The sequence below is a fragment of the Coregonus lavaretus genome (assembly GCF_964263955.1).
Source record: "Coregonus lavaretus genome assembly, chromosome: 23".
NCBI lineage: Eukaryota > Metazoa > Chordata > Actinopteri > Salmoniformes > Salmonidae > Coregonus > Coregonus lavaretus.
In genome coordinates this window covers 45,024,438-45,046,779 of record NC_140010.1, presented here as the reverse complement: position 1 = coordinate 45,046,779, position 22,342 = coordinate 45,024,438, and the positions used below count along the sequence as shown (strand labels likewise).

At 40.5% G+C, this 22,342-nt stretch overlaps 1 protein-coding gene across 1 annotated transcript in view; it reads left to right on the top strand.

Moving 5' to 3' along the window:
- The window catches only part of adcy8 (adenylate cyclase 8 (brain)), a gene marked incomplete at its 5' end in the record, with an annotated part of 237,200 nt that overhangs the window by 174,425 nt on the left and 40,433 nt on the right, over positions 1-22,342 (top strand). Inside the window, one exon of the mRNA XM_084139802.1 lies at positions 2,442-2,614. Coding sequence (XP_083995928.1) covers positions 2,442-2,614 — 173 coding nt within the window. The remainder of the gene's footprint in view (positions 1-2,441; positions 2,615-22,342) is intronic.

The following is a 22,342-nucleotide window of genomic DNA, read 5'->3' as shown; positions in this document are numbered from 1 at the left end:
TAAAATAAAAAACAAGTCCCCGCAGCAATGTTCCAACATCTAGTGGAAAGCCTTCCCAGAAGAGTGGAGGCTGTTATAGCAGCAAAGGGGGGACGAGCAGGTTTCCACATACTTTTGGTCATGTAATGTACAGTGGGGAAAAAAAGTATTTAGTCAGCCACCAATTGTGCAAGTTCTCCCACTTAAAAAGATGAGAGAGGCCTGTAATTTTCATCATAGGTACACGTCAACTATGACAGACAAAATGAGGAAAGAAATTCCAGAAAATCACATTGTAGGATTTTTAATGAATTTATTTGCAAATTATGGTGGAAAATAAGTATTTGGTCACCTACAAACAAGCAAGATTTCTGGCTCTCACAGACCTGTAACTTCTTCTTTAAGAGGCTCCTCTGTCCTCCACTAGTTACCTGTATTAATGGCACCTGTTTTAACTTGTTATCAGTATAAAAGACACCTGTCCTCAACCTCAAACAGTCACACTCCAAACTCCACTATGGCCAAGACCAAAGAGCTGTCAAAGGACACCAGAAACAAAATTGTAGACCTGCACCAGGCTGGGAAGACTGAATCTGCAATAGGTAAGCAGCTTGGTTTGAAGAAATCAACTGTGGGAGCAATTATTAGGAAATTGAAGACATACAAGACCACTGATAATCTCCCTCGATCTGGGGCTCCACGCAAGATCTCACCCCGTGGGGTCAAAATGATCACAAGAACGGTGAGCAAAAATCCCAGAACCACACGGGGGGACCTAGTGAATGACCTGCAGAGAGCTGGGACCAAAGTAACAAAGCCTACCATCAGTAACACACTACGCCGCCAGGGACTCAAATCCTGCAGTGCCAGACGTGTCCCCCTGCTTAAGCCAGTATATGTCCAGGCCCGTCTGAAGTTTGCTAGAGTGCATTTGGATGATCCAGAAGAGGATTGGGAGAATGTCATATGGTCAGATGAAACCAAAATATAACTTTTTGGTAAAAACTCAACTCGTCGTGTTTGGAGGACAAAGAATGCTGAGTTGCATCCAAAGAACACCATACCTACTGTGAAGCATGGGGGTGTAAACATCATGCTTTGGGGCTGTTTTTCTGCAAAGGGACCAGGACGACTGATCCGTGTAAAGGAAAGAATGAATGGGGCCATGTATCGTGAGATTTTGAGTGAAAACCTCCTTCCATCAGCAAGGGCATTGAAGATGAAACGTGGCTGGGTCTTTCAGCATGACAATGATCCCAAACACACCGCCCGGGCAACGAAGGAGTGGCTTCGTAAGGAGCATTTCAAGGTCCTGGAGTGGCCTAGCCAGTCTCCAGATCTCAACCCCATAGAAAATCTTTGGAGGGAGTTGAAAGTCTGTGTTGCCCAGCGACAGCACCAAAACATCACTGCTCTAGAGGAGATCTGCATGGAGGAATGGGCCAAAAAACCAGCAACAGTGTGTGAAAACCTTGTGAAGACTTACAGAAAACGTTTGACCTGTGTCATTGCCAACAAAGGGTATATAACAAAGTATTGAGAAACGTTTGTTATTGACCAAATACTTATTTTCCACCATAATTTGCAAATAAATTCATTAAAAATCCTACAATGTGATTTTCTGGATTTTTTTTCCTCATTTTGTCTGTCATAGTTGACGTGTACCTATGATGAAAATTACAGGCCTCTCTCATCTTTTTAAGTGGGAGAACTTGCACAATTGGTGGCTGACTAAATACTTTTTTTCCCCACTGTATATCTTCTCATCACAGGTCAGGGGCTTGCATCAATTCCATTTCAACTCAGGAAATGAATAGGACTTTAATTCACAACATTGAAAACAAAATCCCAATATAAATGAATAGGCAATTTCCAGCTCATTAAATACAATAATGTAATTTCCTGAAATTAAGTGTTTTTTTGCCCTTCAACTGTATTATGTTCACTAAATGGGAAATCTGGGACAGCTGAGGGATGGGTAGGAGAAATGTAACCACTTTCAAATTCATACATAGAGCTATGAACATAGCCTTGGGAAGTAGGGGTGCTGAGGGTGCAGCAGCACCCCCTGAAAATCTGAATAAAAAAGTTATAATAATAAAATAAATATATATTATTATTATTATTATTATACAAATATTTTTTACTAAAGGGGACTTTACTAGTCCTGTATCAGCGGACCGATATAGCCCTCTGTAACCACCCCCAAACATCTACCCATGGCTATGGCTATGGATACAAGGACTGACTTCCATGAGATAAAAATGACATTGTTTACATTGCTTATATTTTGGCCTCTGATGAGGTGCAGTACAACATCACGAACTAAGCTCATGTGGCATTTATAGTTATATTCTTCAAGAATCAATGGCTATATAAAATGCATTTAAAAGTCCAAAGATGTATGTACCAATTCCAGATTACCCCTTTTAAGTGGTGTGTGTCAATGTTTTCCTCCACAGTATTTTGTGTTCACGGGGGTGCTCGCCATGGTGACGTGCGCGGTGTTCCTGCGACTGAACTCGGTCCTAAAGCTCGCTGTGCTCCTGGTCATGATTGCTATCTACTCCCTGCTCACTGAAGCCTTCTACACCTCCCTGTTTTTACGCTACGACTATGTCCACCACAACACCGAGTGAGTGATGTAACATTACAGTGTATCTTAACACCAAAATGCCTTCAAATGTTTGCTCCCAAATATAGGCATTGTCTACTCTAATTTAGTCATTTAAGATGGTGCCTACCTTTCCCATTCATTTGGGAATTAGTTATACAGTACGTAGATGGATCTACACGACAAATGTCGTGGTACTTGGACTTATCTTGACATTAGACCGCTTTTGAACTCTGAAAACAGAACACCCCCAGCCAACCAGACAAGGAGTAGCAATCCTCTCAAAGCTACACCTGTACTTCTATATCATTTAATTTATTTCAATAACTGTATTTATCCCCAGGGCGCAATTGTAAGGCCACAGAGTTAAAGGAGAAGTTTGCTTTTTTAGAACCAAATCTCTATTTTTTATGTCACTGGCATGTTATAGAAGGGTCCAGACATTTATTTTGAGATTTCACTTGTTTTTGAGAAATTGTGTTTTTTACATTGGATAAAAGTAGAGACTCAGAGCTTTAAAATGTTATATCATACACTACAGTTGAGAAACAATGGGAAAGAAATTCTGCTTTGCAAGTTGATAAACTTGTAACCCCACTTTTGAGAAAATGGCCTGGACTGGAGAACTCTTCTTTGTCTACACCCATTCAGCATCGTTCACAACCTCTTAAGCCTTAGCCCCACCCATCTCTTTAAGGATTCACATTTGAGGCCATGTGCTATACAGAGTGAGTACGGTAGGGTACTAAACAACCAAAGATTTCAAGACTAAAGGCTGGTTTATACTACGTCTATCGGCATGTCTGTAGACAGTTGTCGCAGTGACATCATGAACATTCTATTGTCGTCCGACATCAAACTTGTTGTTGTCATTATGAAAAAGTACAAACACAAAAATGACAGGCTGCATGACATCGGCATAATTGGTGTATTTTAACACCAATAAACCCATTAGTTAAAAAATGAATTTAGTATATGTCAATCTAGTAAACCAGGCAACTAAAATAAACTTTCTAAACAATGTTTTGGTTTGTTAAGTTAGCTGGCTAGCCAGTTCAAATAAAATCTAAGTTTATTGTCACATGCACAGGATACAGAAGGTGTAAACAGTACAGTAAAATGGTAACTTGCATAGTGGAGTCTTTTGTTTAGATATGTAGCTAGCTAGCTAAACAATGAACCATAATCCCAACTCATAACGTTACTACCCTGAATTAATCTGCAGGTAGCTAAAGCTAACCAACTAGCTAAGTTCAATGTTACCTAGCTTGCTAACATTACACTATAACTAGCAATGCAAATGGTTCTGAGATACGAATAATATTACTACACAGATCATACACGTAACGTTAGCTAGTGAGCCAGCCAGCCAACGTTAGCTAGCTAGCAAACAGTACGCTTTAACTCACAATGAAAACGGCTTTCTGACAAAATTAGAAACGTATAATATCGGAAAATGTAGCTACCTAGACTCTCTTACCCATATACATGGATACAACAGCCTTCTTCTATGTGTTATTTATTTGGCTCCCTTCGCATTTTTTGTAATCAAACGCCAGAATGTTTTGCATCTCCTTAGCTATCATACTCTACTTCCACCGGGCATTCCACTGATTTCAAAACTTGTTCCTACAGAAAGTGGAGAGCATTAGTAACACTTATGCAGTTCTTCGTGATATCTTTAAAAAAAAGCTGCGTTAGAAAGGATTACCTACACATACTGAGCAGCTCATGTTATAGACCGAAGCTTGCTACATGGCAGACCAATCCAAACTCATCTCTCGGCATGTCCAGCCAATCATGGCTAGCGAGAAGGTTTCTGTCTTTTTCCGTGGCTAAACCAACTAGGCTTGTAATGTAACAATTGTATTCGTATTTACATACAAGTTTATTATATATATATTTTAAATGTAATTTATAGTATTTTTTTCTTTTTTCAAAGTCACATAATGAGTTAAATGAAGTCCACCTGTGTGCAATCTAAGTGTCACATGATCTCAGTGTTTAAACACCTGTTCTGAAAGGCTCCAGGGTCTGCAACACCACTAAGCAAGGGGCACCACCAAGCAAGCGGCACCATGAAGACCAAGGAGCTCTCCAAACAGGTCAGGGACAAAATTGTGGAGAAGTACAGATCAGGGTTGGGTTATGAAAAAATATCAGAAACTTTGAACATCCCACGGAGCACCATTAAAGCCATTATTAAAAAATGGAAAGGATATGGCACCACAACAAACCTGCCAAGAGAGGGCCGCCCACCAAAACTCACGGACCGGGCAAGGAGGGCATTAATCAAGGGCAACAAAGAGACCAAAGATAACCCTGAAGGAGCTGCAAAGCTCCACAGTGGAGATTGGAGTGTCTGTCCAAAGGACCACTTTAAGCCGTATACTCCACAGAGCTGGGCTTTACGGAAGAGTGGCCAGGAAAAAGCCATTGCTTAAAGAAAAAAATAAGCAAACACGTTTGGTGTTCGCCAAAAGGCATGTGGGAGACTCCCCAAACATATGGAAGAAGGTACTATGTCAGATGAGACTAAAATTGAGCTTTTTGGCCATCAAGGAAAATGCTATGTCTGGCGCAAACACAACACCTCTCATCACCCCAAGATGTTTTTCATCGGCAGGGACTGGGAATCTGGTCAGAATTGAAGGAATGATGGATGGCGCTAAATACAGGGAAATTCTTGAGGGAAAACTGTTTCAGTCTTCCAGAGATTTGAGACTGGGACAGAGGTTCACCTTCCAGCAGGACAATGACCCTAAGCATACTGCTAATGCAACACTTGAGTGGTTTAAGGGGAAACATTTAAATGTCTTGGAATGGCCTAGTCAAAGCCCAGACCTCAATCCAATTGAGAATCTGTGGTATGACTTATAGATTGCTGTACACCAGCGGAACCCATCCAACTTGAAGGAGCTGGAGCAGTTTTGCCTTGAAGAATGGGCAAAAATCCCAGTGGCTAGATGTACCAAGCTTATAGAGACATACCCCAAGAGACATGCAGCTATAATTGCTGCAAAAGTTGGCCCTGTACATACATTTTGCATACACATTTTACAAAAATTGTATATTTATATACAGCAATCACATAACAATAAAACATTACCAAACATAAGCTCTTTAATCTCAACACTCAGCCACTCTCAGCCCATCCCAGCTATCACCATAGACCACCCTCATTTGGTTTCCATGTGCCATAAATTCTTCAATTGCGCTGTGATGTTTTACCTACATTTTGAACCTTTCTAATCGTATAGTATCCTCAGATTGTGAGCTAAAGATGAAAACCTTTCCTACGAGTATTATTACATCATTTATTGACTGACTATGGCTTTCCCAATCGACCAACACTGCTATTTGCAAGGTACATTTTTTAAGTGAATGTTGTGAACCCATTCCTGAACCTGTGACCAGAAATAAGCTACATAGGGGCAATACCAGAATATATGATCTAGTGATTCTTCTCTCTTCGCAGCAAAATGTACAGAGCTGAGATTGTTGTATGCCCCATATATATAGCATTCTGTTGGTGGCAAGAATTGTATATAATAATTTAAATGGAAAAACTCAAAGTGTTGAATCAAGTGTTGTTTTTTGTACCGGTTCATAAACCATATGCCATGGAATCGGTACATCGGAAATTTCTTCCCATTTATTTTGCAACCTGTATGGCGCAGCTGTCAACATTTTTGTCCACAAATGAAACTGGTATATTTTTCTATTTATGCCAATTCCTTTCGGCCAATTTGTATCTTTAATATATGGCAGACAAACAAGTTCCTTACCTTCTCCCTTTTCCACTTGCCTCCTCCATTTTTGTCGTAATGCTGCAATCAGTTGGTTATAAGTTTGGATTGAGCAGACATTCCCATATATTTTCGATAGCTACATATGTGACATAACTCTACCATTTCTATTCATAATATCACTAATAAATGTAATTTAAAAAAAACATTTTTTCAATAAAGAATGTCAGTATATTTTAATTTAACCATAATATTTGTTGTAATATTTGTTCTGTCTTTTCTGGAGGATAAAACTGAAATTGTAACCAGCTTTATATGGCTTGTTTAAGAACGGGCGATACTTTAAACAACATTTCATTTTCAATTAGTTGGAAATGAGAAATTGTAATCTGTATAAAGACAAAAAGGCAATTTTTAAACAAAGGATGAGCCTTTGTTAATAATCTACTCGAGAACCATTTTGGGTTTAAGTATAATTTATGTATGAGTGAAGCTTTTAGTGAGACGTTTAAAGCTTTAATATTGAATAATGTTAGCCCCCCAAACTCATATACATTATATGAATAGGCATGCTTAATTTTGTCTGGTTTAGCTTTCCAAATAAAAGGAAATATTTTTTGCTCATTTGATTAAAAAAAACAAGTCATCTGGACTAGGTAGCGCCATTAGTAAGTAAGTAAACTGTGATAGGAACAAAGAGTTAATCTATGTGATTTTTCCATAAATAGACAAGTATTTACCTCTCCGTGGTTGCAGAATCTATTTTTGCAACATTTCAAATGAAATTGATGGTGGTAAATTCATTTATATATATTTTTTGATATGAATACCAAGTATGTCTACTTCACCATCCGCCCATTTTATTGGTAAACTACAAGGTTGTGTAAACAATGTGTCTTTTAACGATCCAATACGTAATATGGCACACTTGTCATAATTAGGTTTTAGTCCAGAGAGGCTAGAAAAGTGATCAAGATCTTAACTGAGACTGTGCAGGGATCCAGATTGTGGATTTAAAAAACACTTGAGTCATCGGCATACATTGACACTTTTGTTTTATCCCCTGGATTTCTAACCCCTTGAAGTTATTGTTGGATCTAATTTTAATAGCTAGCATTTCCATGGCCATAATAAATAGATAGGGAGACAACGGACAGCCTTCTTTTACTCCTCTTAAAAGCTCAATATTTTCTGAGAAGTAACCATTATTTACTATTTTACATCTGGGGTTGCTGTACATAACTTTAACCCATTGTATAAGAGATTCACCTAAATTAAATGAATCCAGGCATTTATATATAAATTAGAGTCGTACTTTATCAAACGCCTTTTCAAAATCTGCTATGAAGACCAGGCTTGGTACCTTTGATGTTTCATAATGTTCAATTGTTTCAAGTAATTGTCGTATATTATCTCCAATATATCGTCCATGTAAAAAGCCTGTCTGATCAGGATGAACATTATCTGGTAAAACCTTTTTTATTCTATGTGCTATGCATTTCACCAGGAGATTTGCATCACAACATTGAAGTATAAGAGACCTTCAGATTTTTAAATGGACTGGACCTTTATACTTACCACCTGGACCCTGTTTCAGTAGTAATTACATTTACATTAGTCATTTAGCAGACGCTCTTATCCAGAGCGACTTACAGTTAGTGAGTGCATACATTATTATTATTATATATATTTTTTCATACTCCCCGTGGGAATCAAACCCACAACCCTGGCGTTGCAAACGTCATGCTCTACCAACTGAGCTACATCCCTGCCTGCCATTCCCTCCCCTACCCTAGACGACGCTGGGCCAATTGTGTTAGGGGGTAGATCAGCTTTAATATTGCAGATAGGCTGTAACTTCCATCAATGTAATTGTCTGCATCACTTCCAATCCCACATATATTTGTATTCCGCAAATATATATACAGTGGGGAGAACAAGTATTTGATACACTGCCAATTTTGCAGGATTTCCTACTTACAAAGCATGTAGAGGTCTGTAATTTTTATCATAGGTACACTTCAACTGTGAGAGACGGAATCTAAAACAAATATCCAGAAAATCATATTAGGATGATTTTTAAGTAATGAATTTGCATTTTATTGCATGACATAAGTATTTGATACATCAGAAAAGCAGAACTTAATATTTGGTACAGAAACCTTTGTTTGCAATTACAGAGATCATACGTTTTCCTGTAGGTCTTGACCAGGTTTGCACACACTGCAGCAGGGATTTTGGGCCACTCCTCCATACAGACCTTCTCCAGATCCTCCAGGTTTTGGGGCTGTCGCTGGGCAATACGGACTTTCAGCTCCCTCCAAAGATTTTCTATTGGGTTCAGGTCTGGAGACTGGCTAGGCCACTCCAGGACCTTGAGATGCTTCTTACAGAGCCACTCCTTAGTTGCCCTGGCTGTGTGATTCGGGTCGTTGTCATGCTGGAAGACCCAGCCACGACCCATCTTCAATGCTCATACTGAGGGAAGGAGGTTGTTGGCCAAGATCTCGCGATACATGGCCCCATCCATCCTCCCCTCAATACGGTGCAGTCGTCCTGTCCCCTTTGCAGAAAAGCATCCCCAAAGAATGATGTTTCCACCTCCATGCTTCACGGTTGGGATGGTGTTCTTGGGGTTGTACTCATCCTTCTTCTTCCTCCAAACACGGCGAGTGGAGTTTAGGCCAAAAAGCTCTATTTTTGTCTCATCAGACCACATGACCTTCTCCCATTCCTCCTCTGGATCATCCAGATGGTCATTGGCAAACTTCAGACGGGCCTGGACATGCGCTGGCTTGAGCAGGGGGACCTTGCATGCGCTGCAGGATTTTAATCCATGACGGCATAGTGTGTTACTAATGGTTTTCTTTGAGACTGTGGTCCCAGCTCTCTTCAGGTCATTGACCAGGTCGTGCCGTGTAGTTCTGGGCTGATCCCTCACCTTCCTCATGATCATTGATGCCCCACGAGGTGAGATCTTGCATGGAGCCCCAGACCGAGGGTGATTGACCGTCATCTTGAACTTCTTCCATTTTCTAATAATTGCGCCAACAGTTGTTGCCTTCTCACCAAGCTGCTTGCCTATTTATTGTCCTGTAGCCCATCCCAGCCTTGTGCAGGTCTACAATTTTATCCCTGATGTCCTTACACAGCTCTCTGGTCTTGGCCATTGTGGAGAGGTTGGAGTCTGTTTGATTGAGTGTGTGGACAGGTGTCTTTTATACAGGTAACGAGTTCAAACAGGTGCAGTTAATACAGGTAATGAGTGGAGAACAGTAGGGCTTCTTAAAGAAAAACTAACAGGTCTGTGAGAGACGGAATTCTTACTGGTTGGTAGGTGATCAAATACTTATGTCATGCAATAAAATGCAAATTAATTACATAAAAATCATACAATGTGATTTTCTGGATTTTTGATTCCGTCTCTCACAGTTGAAGTGTACCTATGATCAAAATTACAGACCTCTACATGCTTTGTAAGTAGGAAAACCTGCAAAATCGTCAGTGTATCAAATACTTGTTCTACCCACTGTATATATACACACATATATATATATATATATATATATATACAGGTAAAAGTCAGTAAATTAGAATATTTTGAAAAACTTGATTTATTTCAGTAATTGCATTCAAAAGGTGTAACTTGTACATTATATTTATTCATTGCACACAGACTGATGCATTCAAATGTTTATTTCATTTAATTTTGATGATTTGAAGTGGCAACAAATGAAAATCCAAAATTCCGTGTGTCACAAAATTAGAATATTGTGTAAGGGTTACATTTTGAAGACACCTGGTGCCACAAAATAATCAGCTGATTAACTCAAAACACCTGCAAAGGGCTTTAAATGGTCTCTCAGTCCAGTTCTGAAGCCTACACAAACATGGGGAAGACTTCAGATTTGACAGCTGTCCAAAAGGCGACCATCGACACATTGCACAAGGAGGGAAAGACACAAAAGGTTATTGCAGAAGAGGCTGGCTGTTCTCAGAGCTCTGTGTCCAAACACATTAATAGAGAGGCAAAGGGAAGGAAAAACTGTGGTCAGAAAAAGTGTACAAGCGATAGGGATCACCGCGCCCTAGTCAAGATTGTGAAAAAAAACCCATTCAAAAATGTGGGGGAGATTCACAAGGAGTGGACAGCTGCTGGAGTCAGGGCTTCAAGATCCACCACCAAGAGACGCTTGAAAGACATGGGTTTCAACTGCCGCATACCTCGTGTCAAGCCACTGTTGACCAAGAAACAGCGCGAAAAGCGTCTCACCTGGGCTAAGGAAAAAAAGAGCTGGACTGCTGCTGAGTGGTCTAAAGTCATGTTTTCTGACGAAAGCAAATTTTGCATTTCCTTTGGAAATCGAGGTCCCAGAGTCTGGAGGAAGACAGGAGAGGCACAGGATCCACGTTGCCTGAAGTCTAGTGTAAAGTTTCCACCATCAGTGATGGCTTGGGGTGCCATGTCATCTGCTGGTGTCGGTCCACTCTGTTTCCTGAGATCAAGGGTCAACGCAGCCGTCTACCAGCAAGTTTTAGAGCACTTCATGCTTCCTGCTGCTGACCTGCTCTATGGAGATGGAGATTTCAGGTTCCAACAGGACTTGGCGCCTGCACACAGCGCAAAATCTACCCGTGCCTGGTTTACGGACCATGGTATTTCTGTTCTAAATTGGCCAGCCAACTCCCCTGACCTTAGCCCCATAGAAAATCTGTGGGGTATTGTGAAAAGGAAGATGCAGAATGCCAGACCCAACAACGCAGAAGAGTTGAAGGCCACTATCAGAGCAACCTGGGCTCTCATAACACCTGAGCAGTGCCAGAAACTCATCGACTCCATGCCACGCCGCATTAATGCAGTAATTGAGGCAAAAGGAGCTCCAACCAAGTATTGAGTATTGTACATGCTCATATTTTTCATTTTCATACTTTTCAGTTGGCCAACATTTCTAAAAAATCCCTTTTTTGTATTAGCCTTAAGTAATATTCTAATTTTGTGACACACGGAATTTTGGATTTTCATTTGTTGCCACTTCAAATCATCAAAATTAAATGAAATAAACATTTGAATGCATCAGTCTGTGTGCAATGAATAAATATAATGTACAAGTTACACCTTTTGAATGCAATTACTGAAATAAATCAAGTTTTTCAAAATATTCTAATTTACTGACTTTTACCTGTATATATATATATATATATATATATATACATACATACATACATACATACATACATACATACATACATACATACATACATACATACATACATACATACATACATACATACATACTGTACATATCCTTTTTACAATATATTTTCCTTTATTACTTTCCAACCCCATCACCCCTCCCCTAATTGGAGTAAACTAGTGAACAACAACACTTAGGCCATGCTATGTACTTTTTGTGGACACAGTCAATTTTACAATAGTTCTAGTTTGTTTGTTTTTACTCCTGAACTTCCTCTACCCTCAACCTCTGTGATCATTTTCATGATGTCCATCCGGTTTGCTTCTATATACCATATCTTTCAAACTGTGCTCTTTCATAAAAGTTCTTAACCTATGACCTATATACTTATTATGGACACAGTATGTTTTACATTAGTTATCTTGTTGTTATTAGTTGTTATTAGTCCGAACCTTCAGCTCCATTCAACCCCTCCCATCTATCTCTTAACACCATCCATATTGAATTTCTATTTGCCATATATTTTTCAACTGTACTGTGATTTTTCACAAAAGTTCTGAACCCTTCTATTCTCATTGGTTCTACAGATTGTAAATTGAAAACAAACGTTTTTGCTATACAGTGGGGAAAAAAAGTATTTAGTCAAACCAATTGTGCAAGTTCTCCCACTTAAAAAGATGAGAGAGGCCTGTAATTTTCATCATAGGTACACGTCAACTATGACAGACAAATTGAGAAAAAAAAATCCAGAAAATCATATTGTAGGATTTTTTATGAATTTATTTGCAAATTATGGTGGAAAATAAGTATTTGGTCACCTACAAACAAGCAAGATGTCTGGCTCTCACAGACCTGTAACTTCTTCTTTAAGAGGCTCCTCTGTCCTCCACTCGTTACCTGTATTAATGGCACTTGTTTGAACTTGTTATCAGTATAAAAGACACCTGTCCACAACCTCAAACAGTCACACTCCAAACTCCACTATGGCCAAGACCAAAGAGCTGTCAAAGGACACCAGAAACAAAATTGTAGACCTGCACCAGGCTGGGAAGACTGAATCTGCAATAGGTAAGCAGCTTGGTTTGAAGAAATCAACTGTGGGAGCAATTATTAGGAAATGGAAGACATACAAGACCACTGATAATCTCCCTCGATCTGGGGCTCCACGCAAGATCTCACCCCGTGGGGTCAAATTGATCACAAGAACGGTGAGCAAAAATCCCAGAACCACACGGGGGGACCTAGTGAATGACCTGCAGAGAGCTGGGACCAAAGTAACAAAGCCTACCATCAGTAACACACTACGCCGCCAGGGACTCAAATCCTGCAGTGCAAGACGTGTCCCCCTGCTTAAGCCAGTACATGTCCAGGCCCGTCTGAAGTTTGCTAGAGTGCATTTGGATGATCCAGAAGAGGATTGGGAGAATGTCATATGGTCAGATGAAACCAAAATATAACTTTTTGGTAAAAACTCAACTCGTCGTGTTTGGAGGACAAAGAATGCTGAGTTGCATCCAAAGAACACCATACCTACTGTGAAGCATGGGGGTGGAAACATCATGCTTTGGGGCTGTTTTTCTGCAAAGGGACCAGGACGACTGATCCGTGTAAAGGAAAGAATGAATGGGGCCATGTATCGTGAGATTTTGAGTGAAAACCTCCTTCCATCAGCAAGGGCATTGAAGATTAAACGTGGCTGGGTCTTTCAGCATGACAATGATCCCAAACACACTGCCCGGGCAACGAAGGAGTGGCTTCGTAAGAAGCATTTCAAGGTCCTGGAGTGGCCTAGCCAGTCTCCAGATCTCAACCCCATAGAACATTTTTGGAGGGAGTTGAAAGTCTGTGTTGCCCAGCGACAGCCCCAAAACATCACTGCTCTAGAGGAGATCTGCATGGAGGAATGGGCCAAAATACCAGCAACAGTGTGTGAAAACCTTGTGAAGACTTACAGAAAACGTTTGACCTGTGTCATTGCCAACAAAGGGTATATAACAAAGTATTGACAAAACTTTTGTTATTGACCAAATACTTATTTTCCACCATAATTTGCAAATAAATTCATTAAAAATCCTATAATGTGATTTTCTGGATTTTTTTTTCTCATTTTGTCTTTCATAGTTGACGTGTACCTATGATGAAAATTACAGGCCTCTCTCATCTTTTTAAGTGGGAGAACTTGCACAATTGGTGGCTGACTAAATACTTTTTTGCCCCACTGTAAGTATTATTATATTATTGATTGATAAACTATGACTTTTCAGATCACCCAGTAATGCTATCTGCAGGGTTAGCTCCAGGTTAATATTGCAATCCTTCAGCCATTCCTGGACCTGTGACAAAAACAAGCTACAAATGGACAGTACCAAAACAAATGATCTAATGGTTCTGTCTTCGCAGCAAAATCTGCAGAGACGGGAAGATTGTATCTGCCATTTAAATAACATTCTGTTGGTAGCAAGAATTTTGTATAATAATTTAAATAAAAAAATTGTACGTTTTTTAAATCCAGCGTCGTTTTGCATATCAGTTCATATACAATTTGCCATGTAATCTGTACATCAAAATTCTCTTCCCAACTATTTTGCAATCTATATGGGACGGCTGTCAATCCTTTGGTTCTTAAATGAAACTGGTATACTTTTTTATTTATCACAATTTTCTTTAACCAATTATGGTCTTTAATGCAGGCTGACAGACAAGTTCCTTACTTTTAATTCCCCCTTCCACTTTCCTCTTCCATTTTTGCGGTAATGCTGCAATTATTTGGTTATAATTTTGAGTAGAGCAGACATGTCCATGTTTTTGTTAGCTGCATGTCCAACATAAATCCATCAGTCCTACCTATGATATCATTTACGAAGATTATACATTTTTAAAACATTTTGTCAAAATATAATGTTTTTTTTTTTATCAATTACTATATTTGAGTTTAACCACAATATTTGTTGCATTATTTGTTCTGTCGTTTCTGGAGGATTAAATTGAAATTGCAACCAACTGTCTTGGCTTGTTTTAGAAATAGTGATATTTGGGAGATGATTTCCTTTTCAAATAACTGAAAGTAAACAACAGCTGGTGCACAAAATCAAATACTAAGGAAGTCTCGAGGTTTTGCTCGCCTGAGGTAGAGTATCTTATGATAAGCTGTAGACCACTCTATTTACCAAGAGAGTTTTCATCTATATTTTTCATAGCTGTCTATTTACCACCACAAACCAATGCTGGCATTAAGATTGCACTGAATGAGCTGTATAAGGCCATAAATCAACAGGAAAACGCTCATCCAGATGCAGCGCTCCTAGTGGCCGGGGACTTTAATGCAGGGAAAAGGAAAAAGGCCATTCTTGAACATGGGGTGAGATAATCTTACTAATTTGCTAGAGAACCAGTTCGGATTTAAGTATAACTTTTGTATGACTGAAGCTTTTAGTGATAAGTCTAATGCTTTAATATTTAATAATTTCTGTAATCCAAAATCATATTCATTATATAAATAGGCCTGTTTAATTTTGTCTGACTTGCCGTTCCAAATAAAATGGAATATATTTTTCTCATATAATTTAAAAGACTGTTCGCTAGGTGTAGGCAAGACCATAACCAAATAGGTAAACTGGGATAATACTAAAGAGATAATCAGGTTGATTTTTCCACAAATATACAGGTATTTACCTTTCCATGGTAGCAAGATCTTATTTATTTCTGCTAACTTTCTACAAAAATGTATTGGAGTGAGATCATTTATTTATTTTGGAATATGTATACCGAGTATATCCACATCAACATCAGACACATTTATTGGTAAACTACAAGGTAATGTAAATATTGTATTTTTTTGTGATCCAATACGTAATATAGTACATTTATCATAATTTGGTTGTAATCCAGAGAGGTTAGAAAATGTATCTAGATCCTCTATGAGGCTGTGGAGGGATTCAAGTTGTTGATTTAAAAGAAAACATCAATCATCAGCGTACAATGACATCTTTGTTTTTAAACCCTGGATTTCTAATCCCTTGATATATTTACATTTTAGTAATTTAGCAGACGCTCTTATCCAGAGCGACTTACAGGAGCAATTAGGGTTAAGTGCCTTGCTCAAGGGCACATTTACGTCATTTAGCAGACGCTCTAGTCCAGAGCGACTCACAAATTGATGCATTCACCCTATAGCCAGTGGGATAACCACTTTACAATTTTTTTTTTGTTTTTGGGGGGGGGGGGGGGGGTAGAAGGATTACTTTATCCTATCCCAGGTATTCCTTAAAGAGGTGGGGTTTCAAATGTCTCCGGAAGGTGGTGAGCGACTCCGCTGTGTGTGTGTGGGGGGGGGGGGTAGAAGGATTACTTTATCCTATCCCAGGTATTCCTTAAAGAGGTGGGGTTTCAAATGTCTCAGGAAGGTGGTGAGTGACTCCGCTGTCCTGGCGTCGTGAGGGAGCTTATTGTTGGATATTATTGTTGGATATTATTGTTGGATCTGGATCTGATATTATTGTTGGATCTGATTTTAATAGGTAATATTTTGATGGCCATTATAAATAGATATGCCGATAGTGCACAACCTTGTTTTACTCCTCTTGACAGTTTAAAACTTTTGGAGAAATAGCCATTATTTACTATTTTACACCTATACATGATTTTAACCCATTTTATAAAAGATTCTCCAAAATTTAAATTCTCCAGGCATTTATATATAAACTCCAGTCATACTTTATCAAAAGCCTTTTCATAGTCAGCTATGAATAGCAGGCCTGGTTTCTCTGATTTTTCATAGTGTTCTATTGTTTCCAGTACTTGCCTTATATTATCTCCAATGTATCGTCCATGTAAAAAACCTGTCTGATTAGAATGAATAATGTCCGACAATACCTTTTTAATTCTATGCGCTATACATTTTGCTAGAATTTTTGCATCACAACACTGAAGTATAAGGGGCCTCCAATGTTTTTATGGACTGGATCTTTATATTTCCCACTTGTATCCTGTTTCAGTAATAATTAAATCAGACCTTCTTCTTGAGTGTCTGATAATCTACCATTTACATAGGAGTGGTTAAAAAATGCAAGTAACAGTCCTCTGAGTATATCAAAAAAAGTTTGGTAAACCTCAACTGGTATGCCATTCAACCCTGTAGTTTTCCCGGACTTGTATCCAGAAGTTCCTCCTCTGTAATTTCGACTTCACATGAGTCTTTCTGTATGGCTGTTAATTTTACATCCATACAATTAGCTTCAGTTAGAGGAGATGGAGTCAACTGAAACGAAAACATATGCTTAAAGTACTTTGCTTCCTCCTTCAAAATTTTATTTGGTGAATCATGGGTGACTCCATCATTTGTAACCAATTTCAGTCAATTCTTTTTGGTTGCTGAAGATTTAAAAATAATTTGCTGCATTTTTCCCGATATTCCATCCAGTTTGCTTTATGTTTTATAATATATTACACTTGACCTTTCTTGAATAAGTTCCTCCATTTCTTTTTGTTTTTCCTCTAACTTATTCTGAGCCTCTGTTACAGTTTTTATTGCCATCTATTCATTCTGTTAGACCTTCTGTTACCTATGTTAGTATGGACACTTTTGACCTAAATTGCTTTTGTTTTCAAGATGAGTACTGAATTGCATGGCCTCTAAAGGCACATCTAAAAGTGTCCCATACAATAAGGGGATTTGCTGTACCTATGTTATGTCGGAAAAATGTAATTATAAATTCCTATGTCCTAGTTTAAAAAAAGTTAGCATCCAATAGGCTTTGATTAAATTTCCAATATCCTCGCCCATGTGGAAATTCAGTAAGAGTATTGTATATACCAATCATATGATGGTCGCATTCTGACCCCAATCAACACTTTTTAAACTGTTGGTGCCAACGAGAATGACATAAGAAAGAAGTCAAGACGACTAGCTTGATTGAGTCTCCGCCATGTATATCTCACTAGGTCAGGATATTTAAGCCTCCATATTTCCACTAGTTCTAATGTATCCATGACATTCATGATTTCCTTAAGAGCATGACGGTGATAGTTTATAGTGTGATTTCCTTTAAGGTCCATTGAGCTATTTAAAACAGTATTATAATCTCCCATCATAATAATAGAGTATTGTATTGCTTGTAGGGTTGATCATTTATTATATATGTTTTCAAAGAAGCGTGGATCGTCATTATTTGGTCCGTAAAGGTTAATGAGACATATCTGTTTATGGTCCAATAACATATTTAAAATCATTAATCTACCTTGTGGATCTGTTTGGACAATTTGCACATTCAGATCAAAATTAGTGTTAATCACCCCTTTTGAGTTTCTTTGCCCATGGGAGAAGTATATACTATCAAGCCCTGGTGTTTTTCCAGAATGAATATATTTAATTGCCTCAAAAATGTTCCTCCTCTGTAAATCTGTTAATTTTACATTATTATTATAAGCACCTTGTAGCTCAGTTGGTAGAGCATGGCACTTGCAACGCCAGGGTTGTGGGTTCGTTTCCCACGGGGAGCTAGTATGAAAAAATGTATGCACTCACTAACTGTAAGTCACTCTGGATAAGAGCGTCTGCTAAATGACTAATTTTTTTTTTAAAAAATTAGGAAAGAAATCCTTACAGTTAACATCATTCAGTGGAAATGGAGAAGACTGAAAAGAAAACATATGCTTTACATATTTTGCTTCCTATTTCAAAATATAATTTGGTGAATCATGGATGACGTCATTTGTAACGAGTTTCTGGAAATGATATTTGGTAGCATTTCTATGTTGAATTTAATGCATTTTTCAAAATGTTCTCTTTTGACCTAAACTGCTTTTGTTTTCATGATGAGTATTGTATTCAATGGCTTCTAAATGTACATTTAAAAGTGTCCCGTACAATAAGGGGATTTGCTGTACCTACAGTGCATTCGGAAAGTATTCAGACCCCTTGACTTTTCCACATTTTTTACGTTACAGCCTCATTCTAAAATGGATTACATTTTTCCCCCCATCAATCTACACACAATACCCCATAATGACAAAGCAAAAACTGGTTTTTAGACATTTTTTTCCCTCACTGTATCAGCACCTTTGGAAGCGATTACAGCCTTATGTCTTCTTGGGTATAATGCTACAAGCTTGGCACACCTGTATTTGGGGAGTGTCTCCCATTCTTCTCTGCAGATCCTCTCAAGCTCTGTCAAGTTGGATGGGGAGCGTCACTGCACAGCTATTTTCAGGTCTCTCCAGAAATGTTAAATCGGGTTCAAGTCCAGGCTCTGGCTGGGCCACTCAATGACATTCAGAGACTTGTCCCGAAGCCACTCCTACGCCGTCTTGGCTGTCTGCTTAGGGTCGTTGTACTGTTGGAAGGTGAACCTTCGCACCAGTCTGAGGTCCTGAGCAGGTTTTCATCAAGGATCTCTGTACTTTAATCCATTCATCTTTCCCTCGATCCTGACTAGTGTCCCAGTCACTGCCGCTGAAAAACATCCCCACAGCATGATGCTACCACCACACTTCACCATAGGGATGGTGCCAGGTTTACTCCAGACTTGATGCTTGGCATTCAGGCCATAGAGTTCAATCTTGGTTTCATGGTCCAAGCGGGCTGTCATGTGCCTTTTACTGAGGAATGGCTTCCTGTCTGACTCTACCATAAAGGCCTGATTGGTGTAGTGCTGCAAAGTTGGTTGTCCTTCTGGAAGGTTCTCCCGTCTCCACAGAGGAACTCTGGAGCTCTTTCAGAGTGACCATCAGGTTCTTGATCACCTCCCTGACCAAGGCCCTTCTACCCCGATTGCTTAGTTTGGCCAGGTGGCCAGCTCTAGGAAGAGTCTTGGTGGTTCCAAACTTCTTACATTTAAGATTGATGGAGGCCACTGTATTCTTGGGGACCTTCAATGCTGCAGAAATGTTTTGGTACCCTTCCCCAGATCTGTGTCTCAACACAATCCTGTCTCGGAGCTCTACGGACAATTCCTTCGACCTCATGGCTTGGTTTTTGCTCTGACATGCACTGTCAACTGTGAGACCTTATATAGAGAGGTGTGTGCCTTTCCAAATCATGTCCAATCAATTGAATTTACCACAGGTGGACTCCAATCAAGTTGTAGAAACATCTCATGTGTCACGATCGTCAGGGAGAGACCAATGCGCAGCGTTGAAGGTGAACATATTTCTATTTATTAGGGTATGATCACACGATCAAAATAACAGACGAAAACGTGATGTCTACGGTTTTAACACAAACCAAATAAGAACAAGAAACCACAAACACAAAGTGAAAGACAGACAGCTAAATATGGCTCCCAATCAGAGACAACCAGCTGACACTCGTTGCCTCTGATTGGGAGTCACTCAGGCCAACATAGAAATCCAAACATAGAATTACACACCCTGGCTCAACATAACAGTGTCCCCAGAGCCAGGGCGTGACAGTACCCCCCCTAAAGGAGCGGACTCTGACCGCGCCAACTAAATACCACAGGGGAGGGACCGGGTGGGCACTCCGCCTCGGCGGCGGATCCGGCTCCGGGCCTGATCCCCACTCCCTCTCCAACCCCCCAAAGTACCCCTGGTCCGGTCTGGCCCCGCTGGCCGGACCTGGACTGCACACTGATGGAGCGGATTGCTCCAGCTCCGGCGTCACGCATCTGACCGGTGCCGGACCAGGCACCAGTGGAACAGGCACGGGCCGTGCCGGACCGACGACGCACACCATTGGCCTGGTGTGGGGAACAGGCACGGGCCGTGCTGGACTGACGACGCACACCACTGGCTTGGCGCGGGGAGCAGGAGCGGGCCGGACAGGGCTGACGATACGCACCACAGACTTGGTGCGGAGAGCAGGAACGGGCCGAACTGGGCTGGCGATGCGCACCACAGACTTGGTGCGGAGAGCAGGAACGGGCCGGACAGGGCTGACGAAACGCACCACAGACTTGGTGCGGAGAGCAGGAATGGGCCGGGCCGAGCTGACGAAACGCACCGTAGACTTGGTGCGAGTGGCAGGAACAGGCCGGACCGTACTGGGAACACACACCACTGGCCCTACGTGGGGATCAGGAACAGGCCGGACCGGCTGGCAACACACGCCAGTACCTCTCGCTGTGCCTCAACATCTTCCACCCCCTCTTCGACCAGTGGCCCCCGTAACCTGGTGGCCTCCTCTGCCAATCCGCTGGGCCGCTCTGCCGCGGTCTCCTGCTGGCCCGTCGTCCACGGCGTTAGCCCCCCCCTAAAAATTTTCGGGGCGTCTCTCCTACCCGTGGACCAGGTCTCCATGTCCCTCGCCAGCCTTTCGCCCTTCTGCCATAATGTCAAGCCCTTCTCTTCCTCACTCGGCTTGACCCAGTCGAGGAGGCGAAGGAGAACTGTTAGGGATCTCCCTGGCGATGGCTCCTGGACACGCTGCTTGGTCACATCTTGGTGGTTTCTTCTGTCACGATCGTCAGGGAGAGACCAATGCGCAGCGTTGAAGGTGAACATATTTCTATTTATTAGGGTATGATCACACGATCAAAATAACAGATGAAAACGTGATGTCTACGGTTTTAACACAAACCAAATAAGAACAAGAAACCACAAACACAAAGTGAAAGACAGACAGCTAAATATGGCTCCCAATCAGAGACAACCAGCTGACACTCGTTGCCTCTGATTGGGAGTCACTCAGGCCAACATAGAAATCCAAACATAGAATTACACACCCTGGCTCAACATAACAGTGTCCCCAGAGCCAGGGCGTGACATCATGGATGATCAATGGAAACAGGATGCACCTGAGCTCAATTTCGAGTCTCATAGCAAAGGGTCTGAATACTTATGTAAATAAGGTATTTCAATTTTTTTTACTTTTAATACATTTGTAAACATTATGGGGTATTGTGTGTAGATGGATGAGGAAAAAAATAATTTAATACATTTTTGAATAAGGCTGTAACGCAACAAAATGGAAAAAGCCAAGGGTTTGAATACTTTGCACTGTAACTTTCAAAATACAGAAATAAAGCCGGTATGATGCATTTTGCATCATATTTGTATTTATTTATTACGAATCCCCATTAGCTACTCTTCCTGGAGTCCAATCAAGATTACGGCAATTACATACAAAATAAAACAGTACATCACACAACACATTAATACACACTACTCTACCACAACATATATACAATACAAAATTCATCAAAATCCAATATAACAAAATTACAATGCACGTGTGTGTAGAGTGCGTGTGTTAGCATGTGTGTACGTATGCGTGTGTGCGTCTCCCCACAGTCCGCGCTCTTCCATATGATGTAGTTTTATCTGTTTTTAAATCTGATTTTACTGCTTGCATGAGTTACTTGATGTGGAATAGAGTTCCATGTAGTCATGGCTCTATGTACTACTGTGCGTTTCCCATAGTCTGTTCTGGACTTGGGCACAGTGAAGAGACCTCTGCTGGCATGTCTTGTGGGGTATGCATGCTCGGTGTTTTCAACATGTCAATACCTCTCACAAAGACAAGTAGTGATGCAGTCAATCTTTCCTCTACTTTGAGCCAGGAGAGATTGACATGCATGTTATTGACATGCTTTAGGATAGCACAGAGTTTTTGCCCTGGAACCGAGATGTTTCTCACCATAGAACTGCCAATGATGACAGTTCATGACATGGCCGAGGAGTTCCAATGGACCCGAGCCAGCCGTAGAATCCATCGTGGCTGACGAATGGCCGGAATCTCAGACTCCTTCACGGTCCAATGAGGGGAAGAGCTTGGAAACAGGGTAGAGGACGATGGCGCGGCAACCTCCGAGGCCAGGGGGGGGGCGAAGCTGTTTGATGTCTGGATT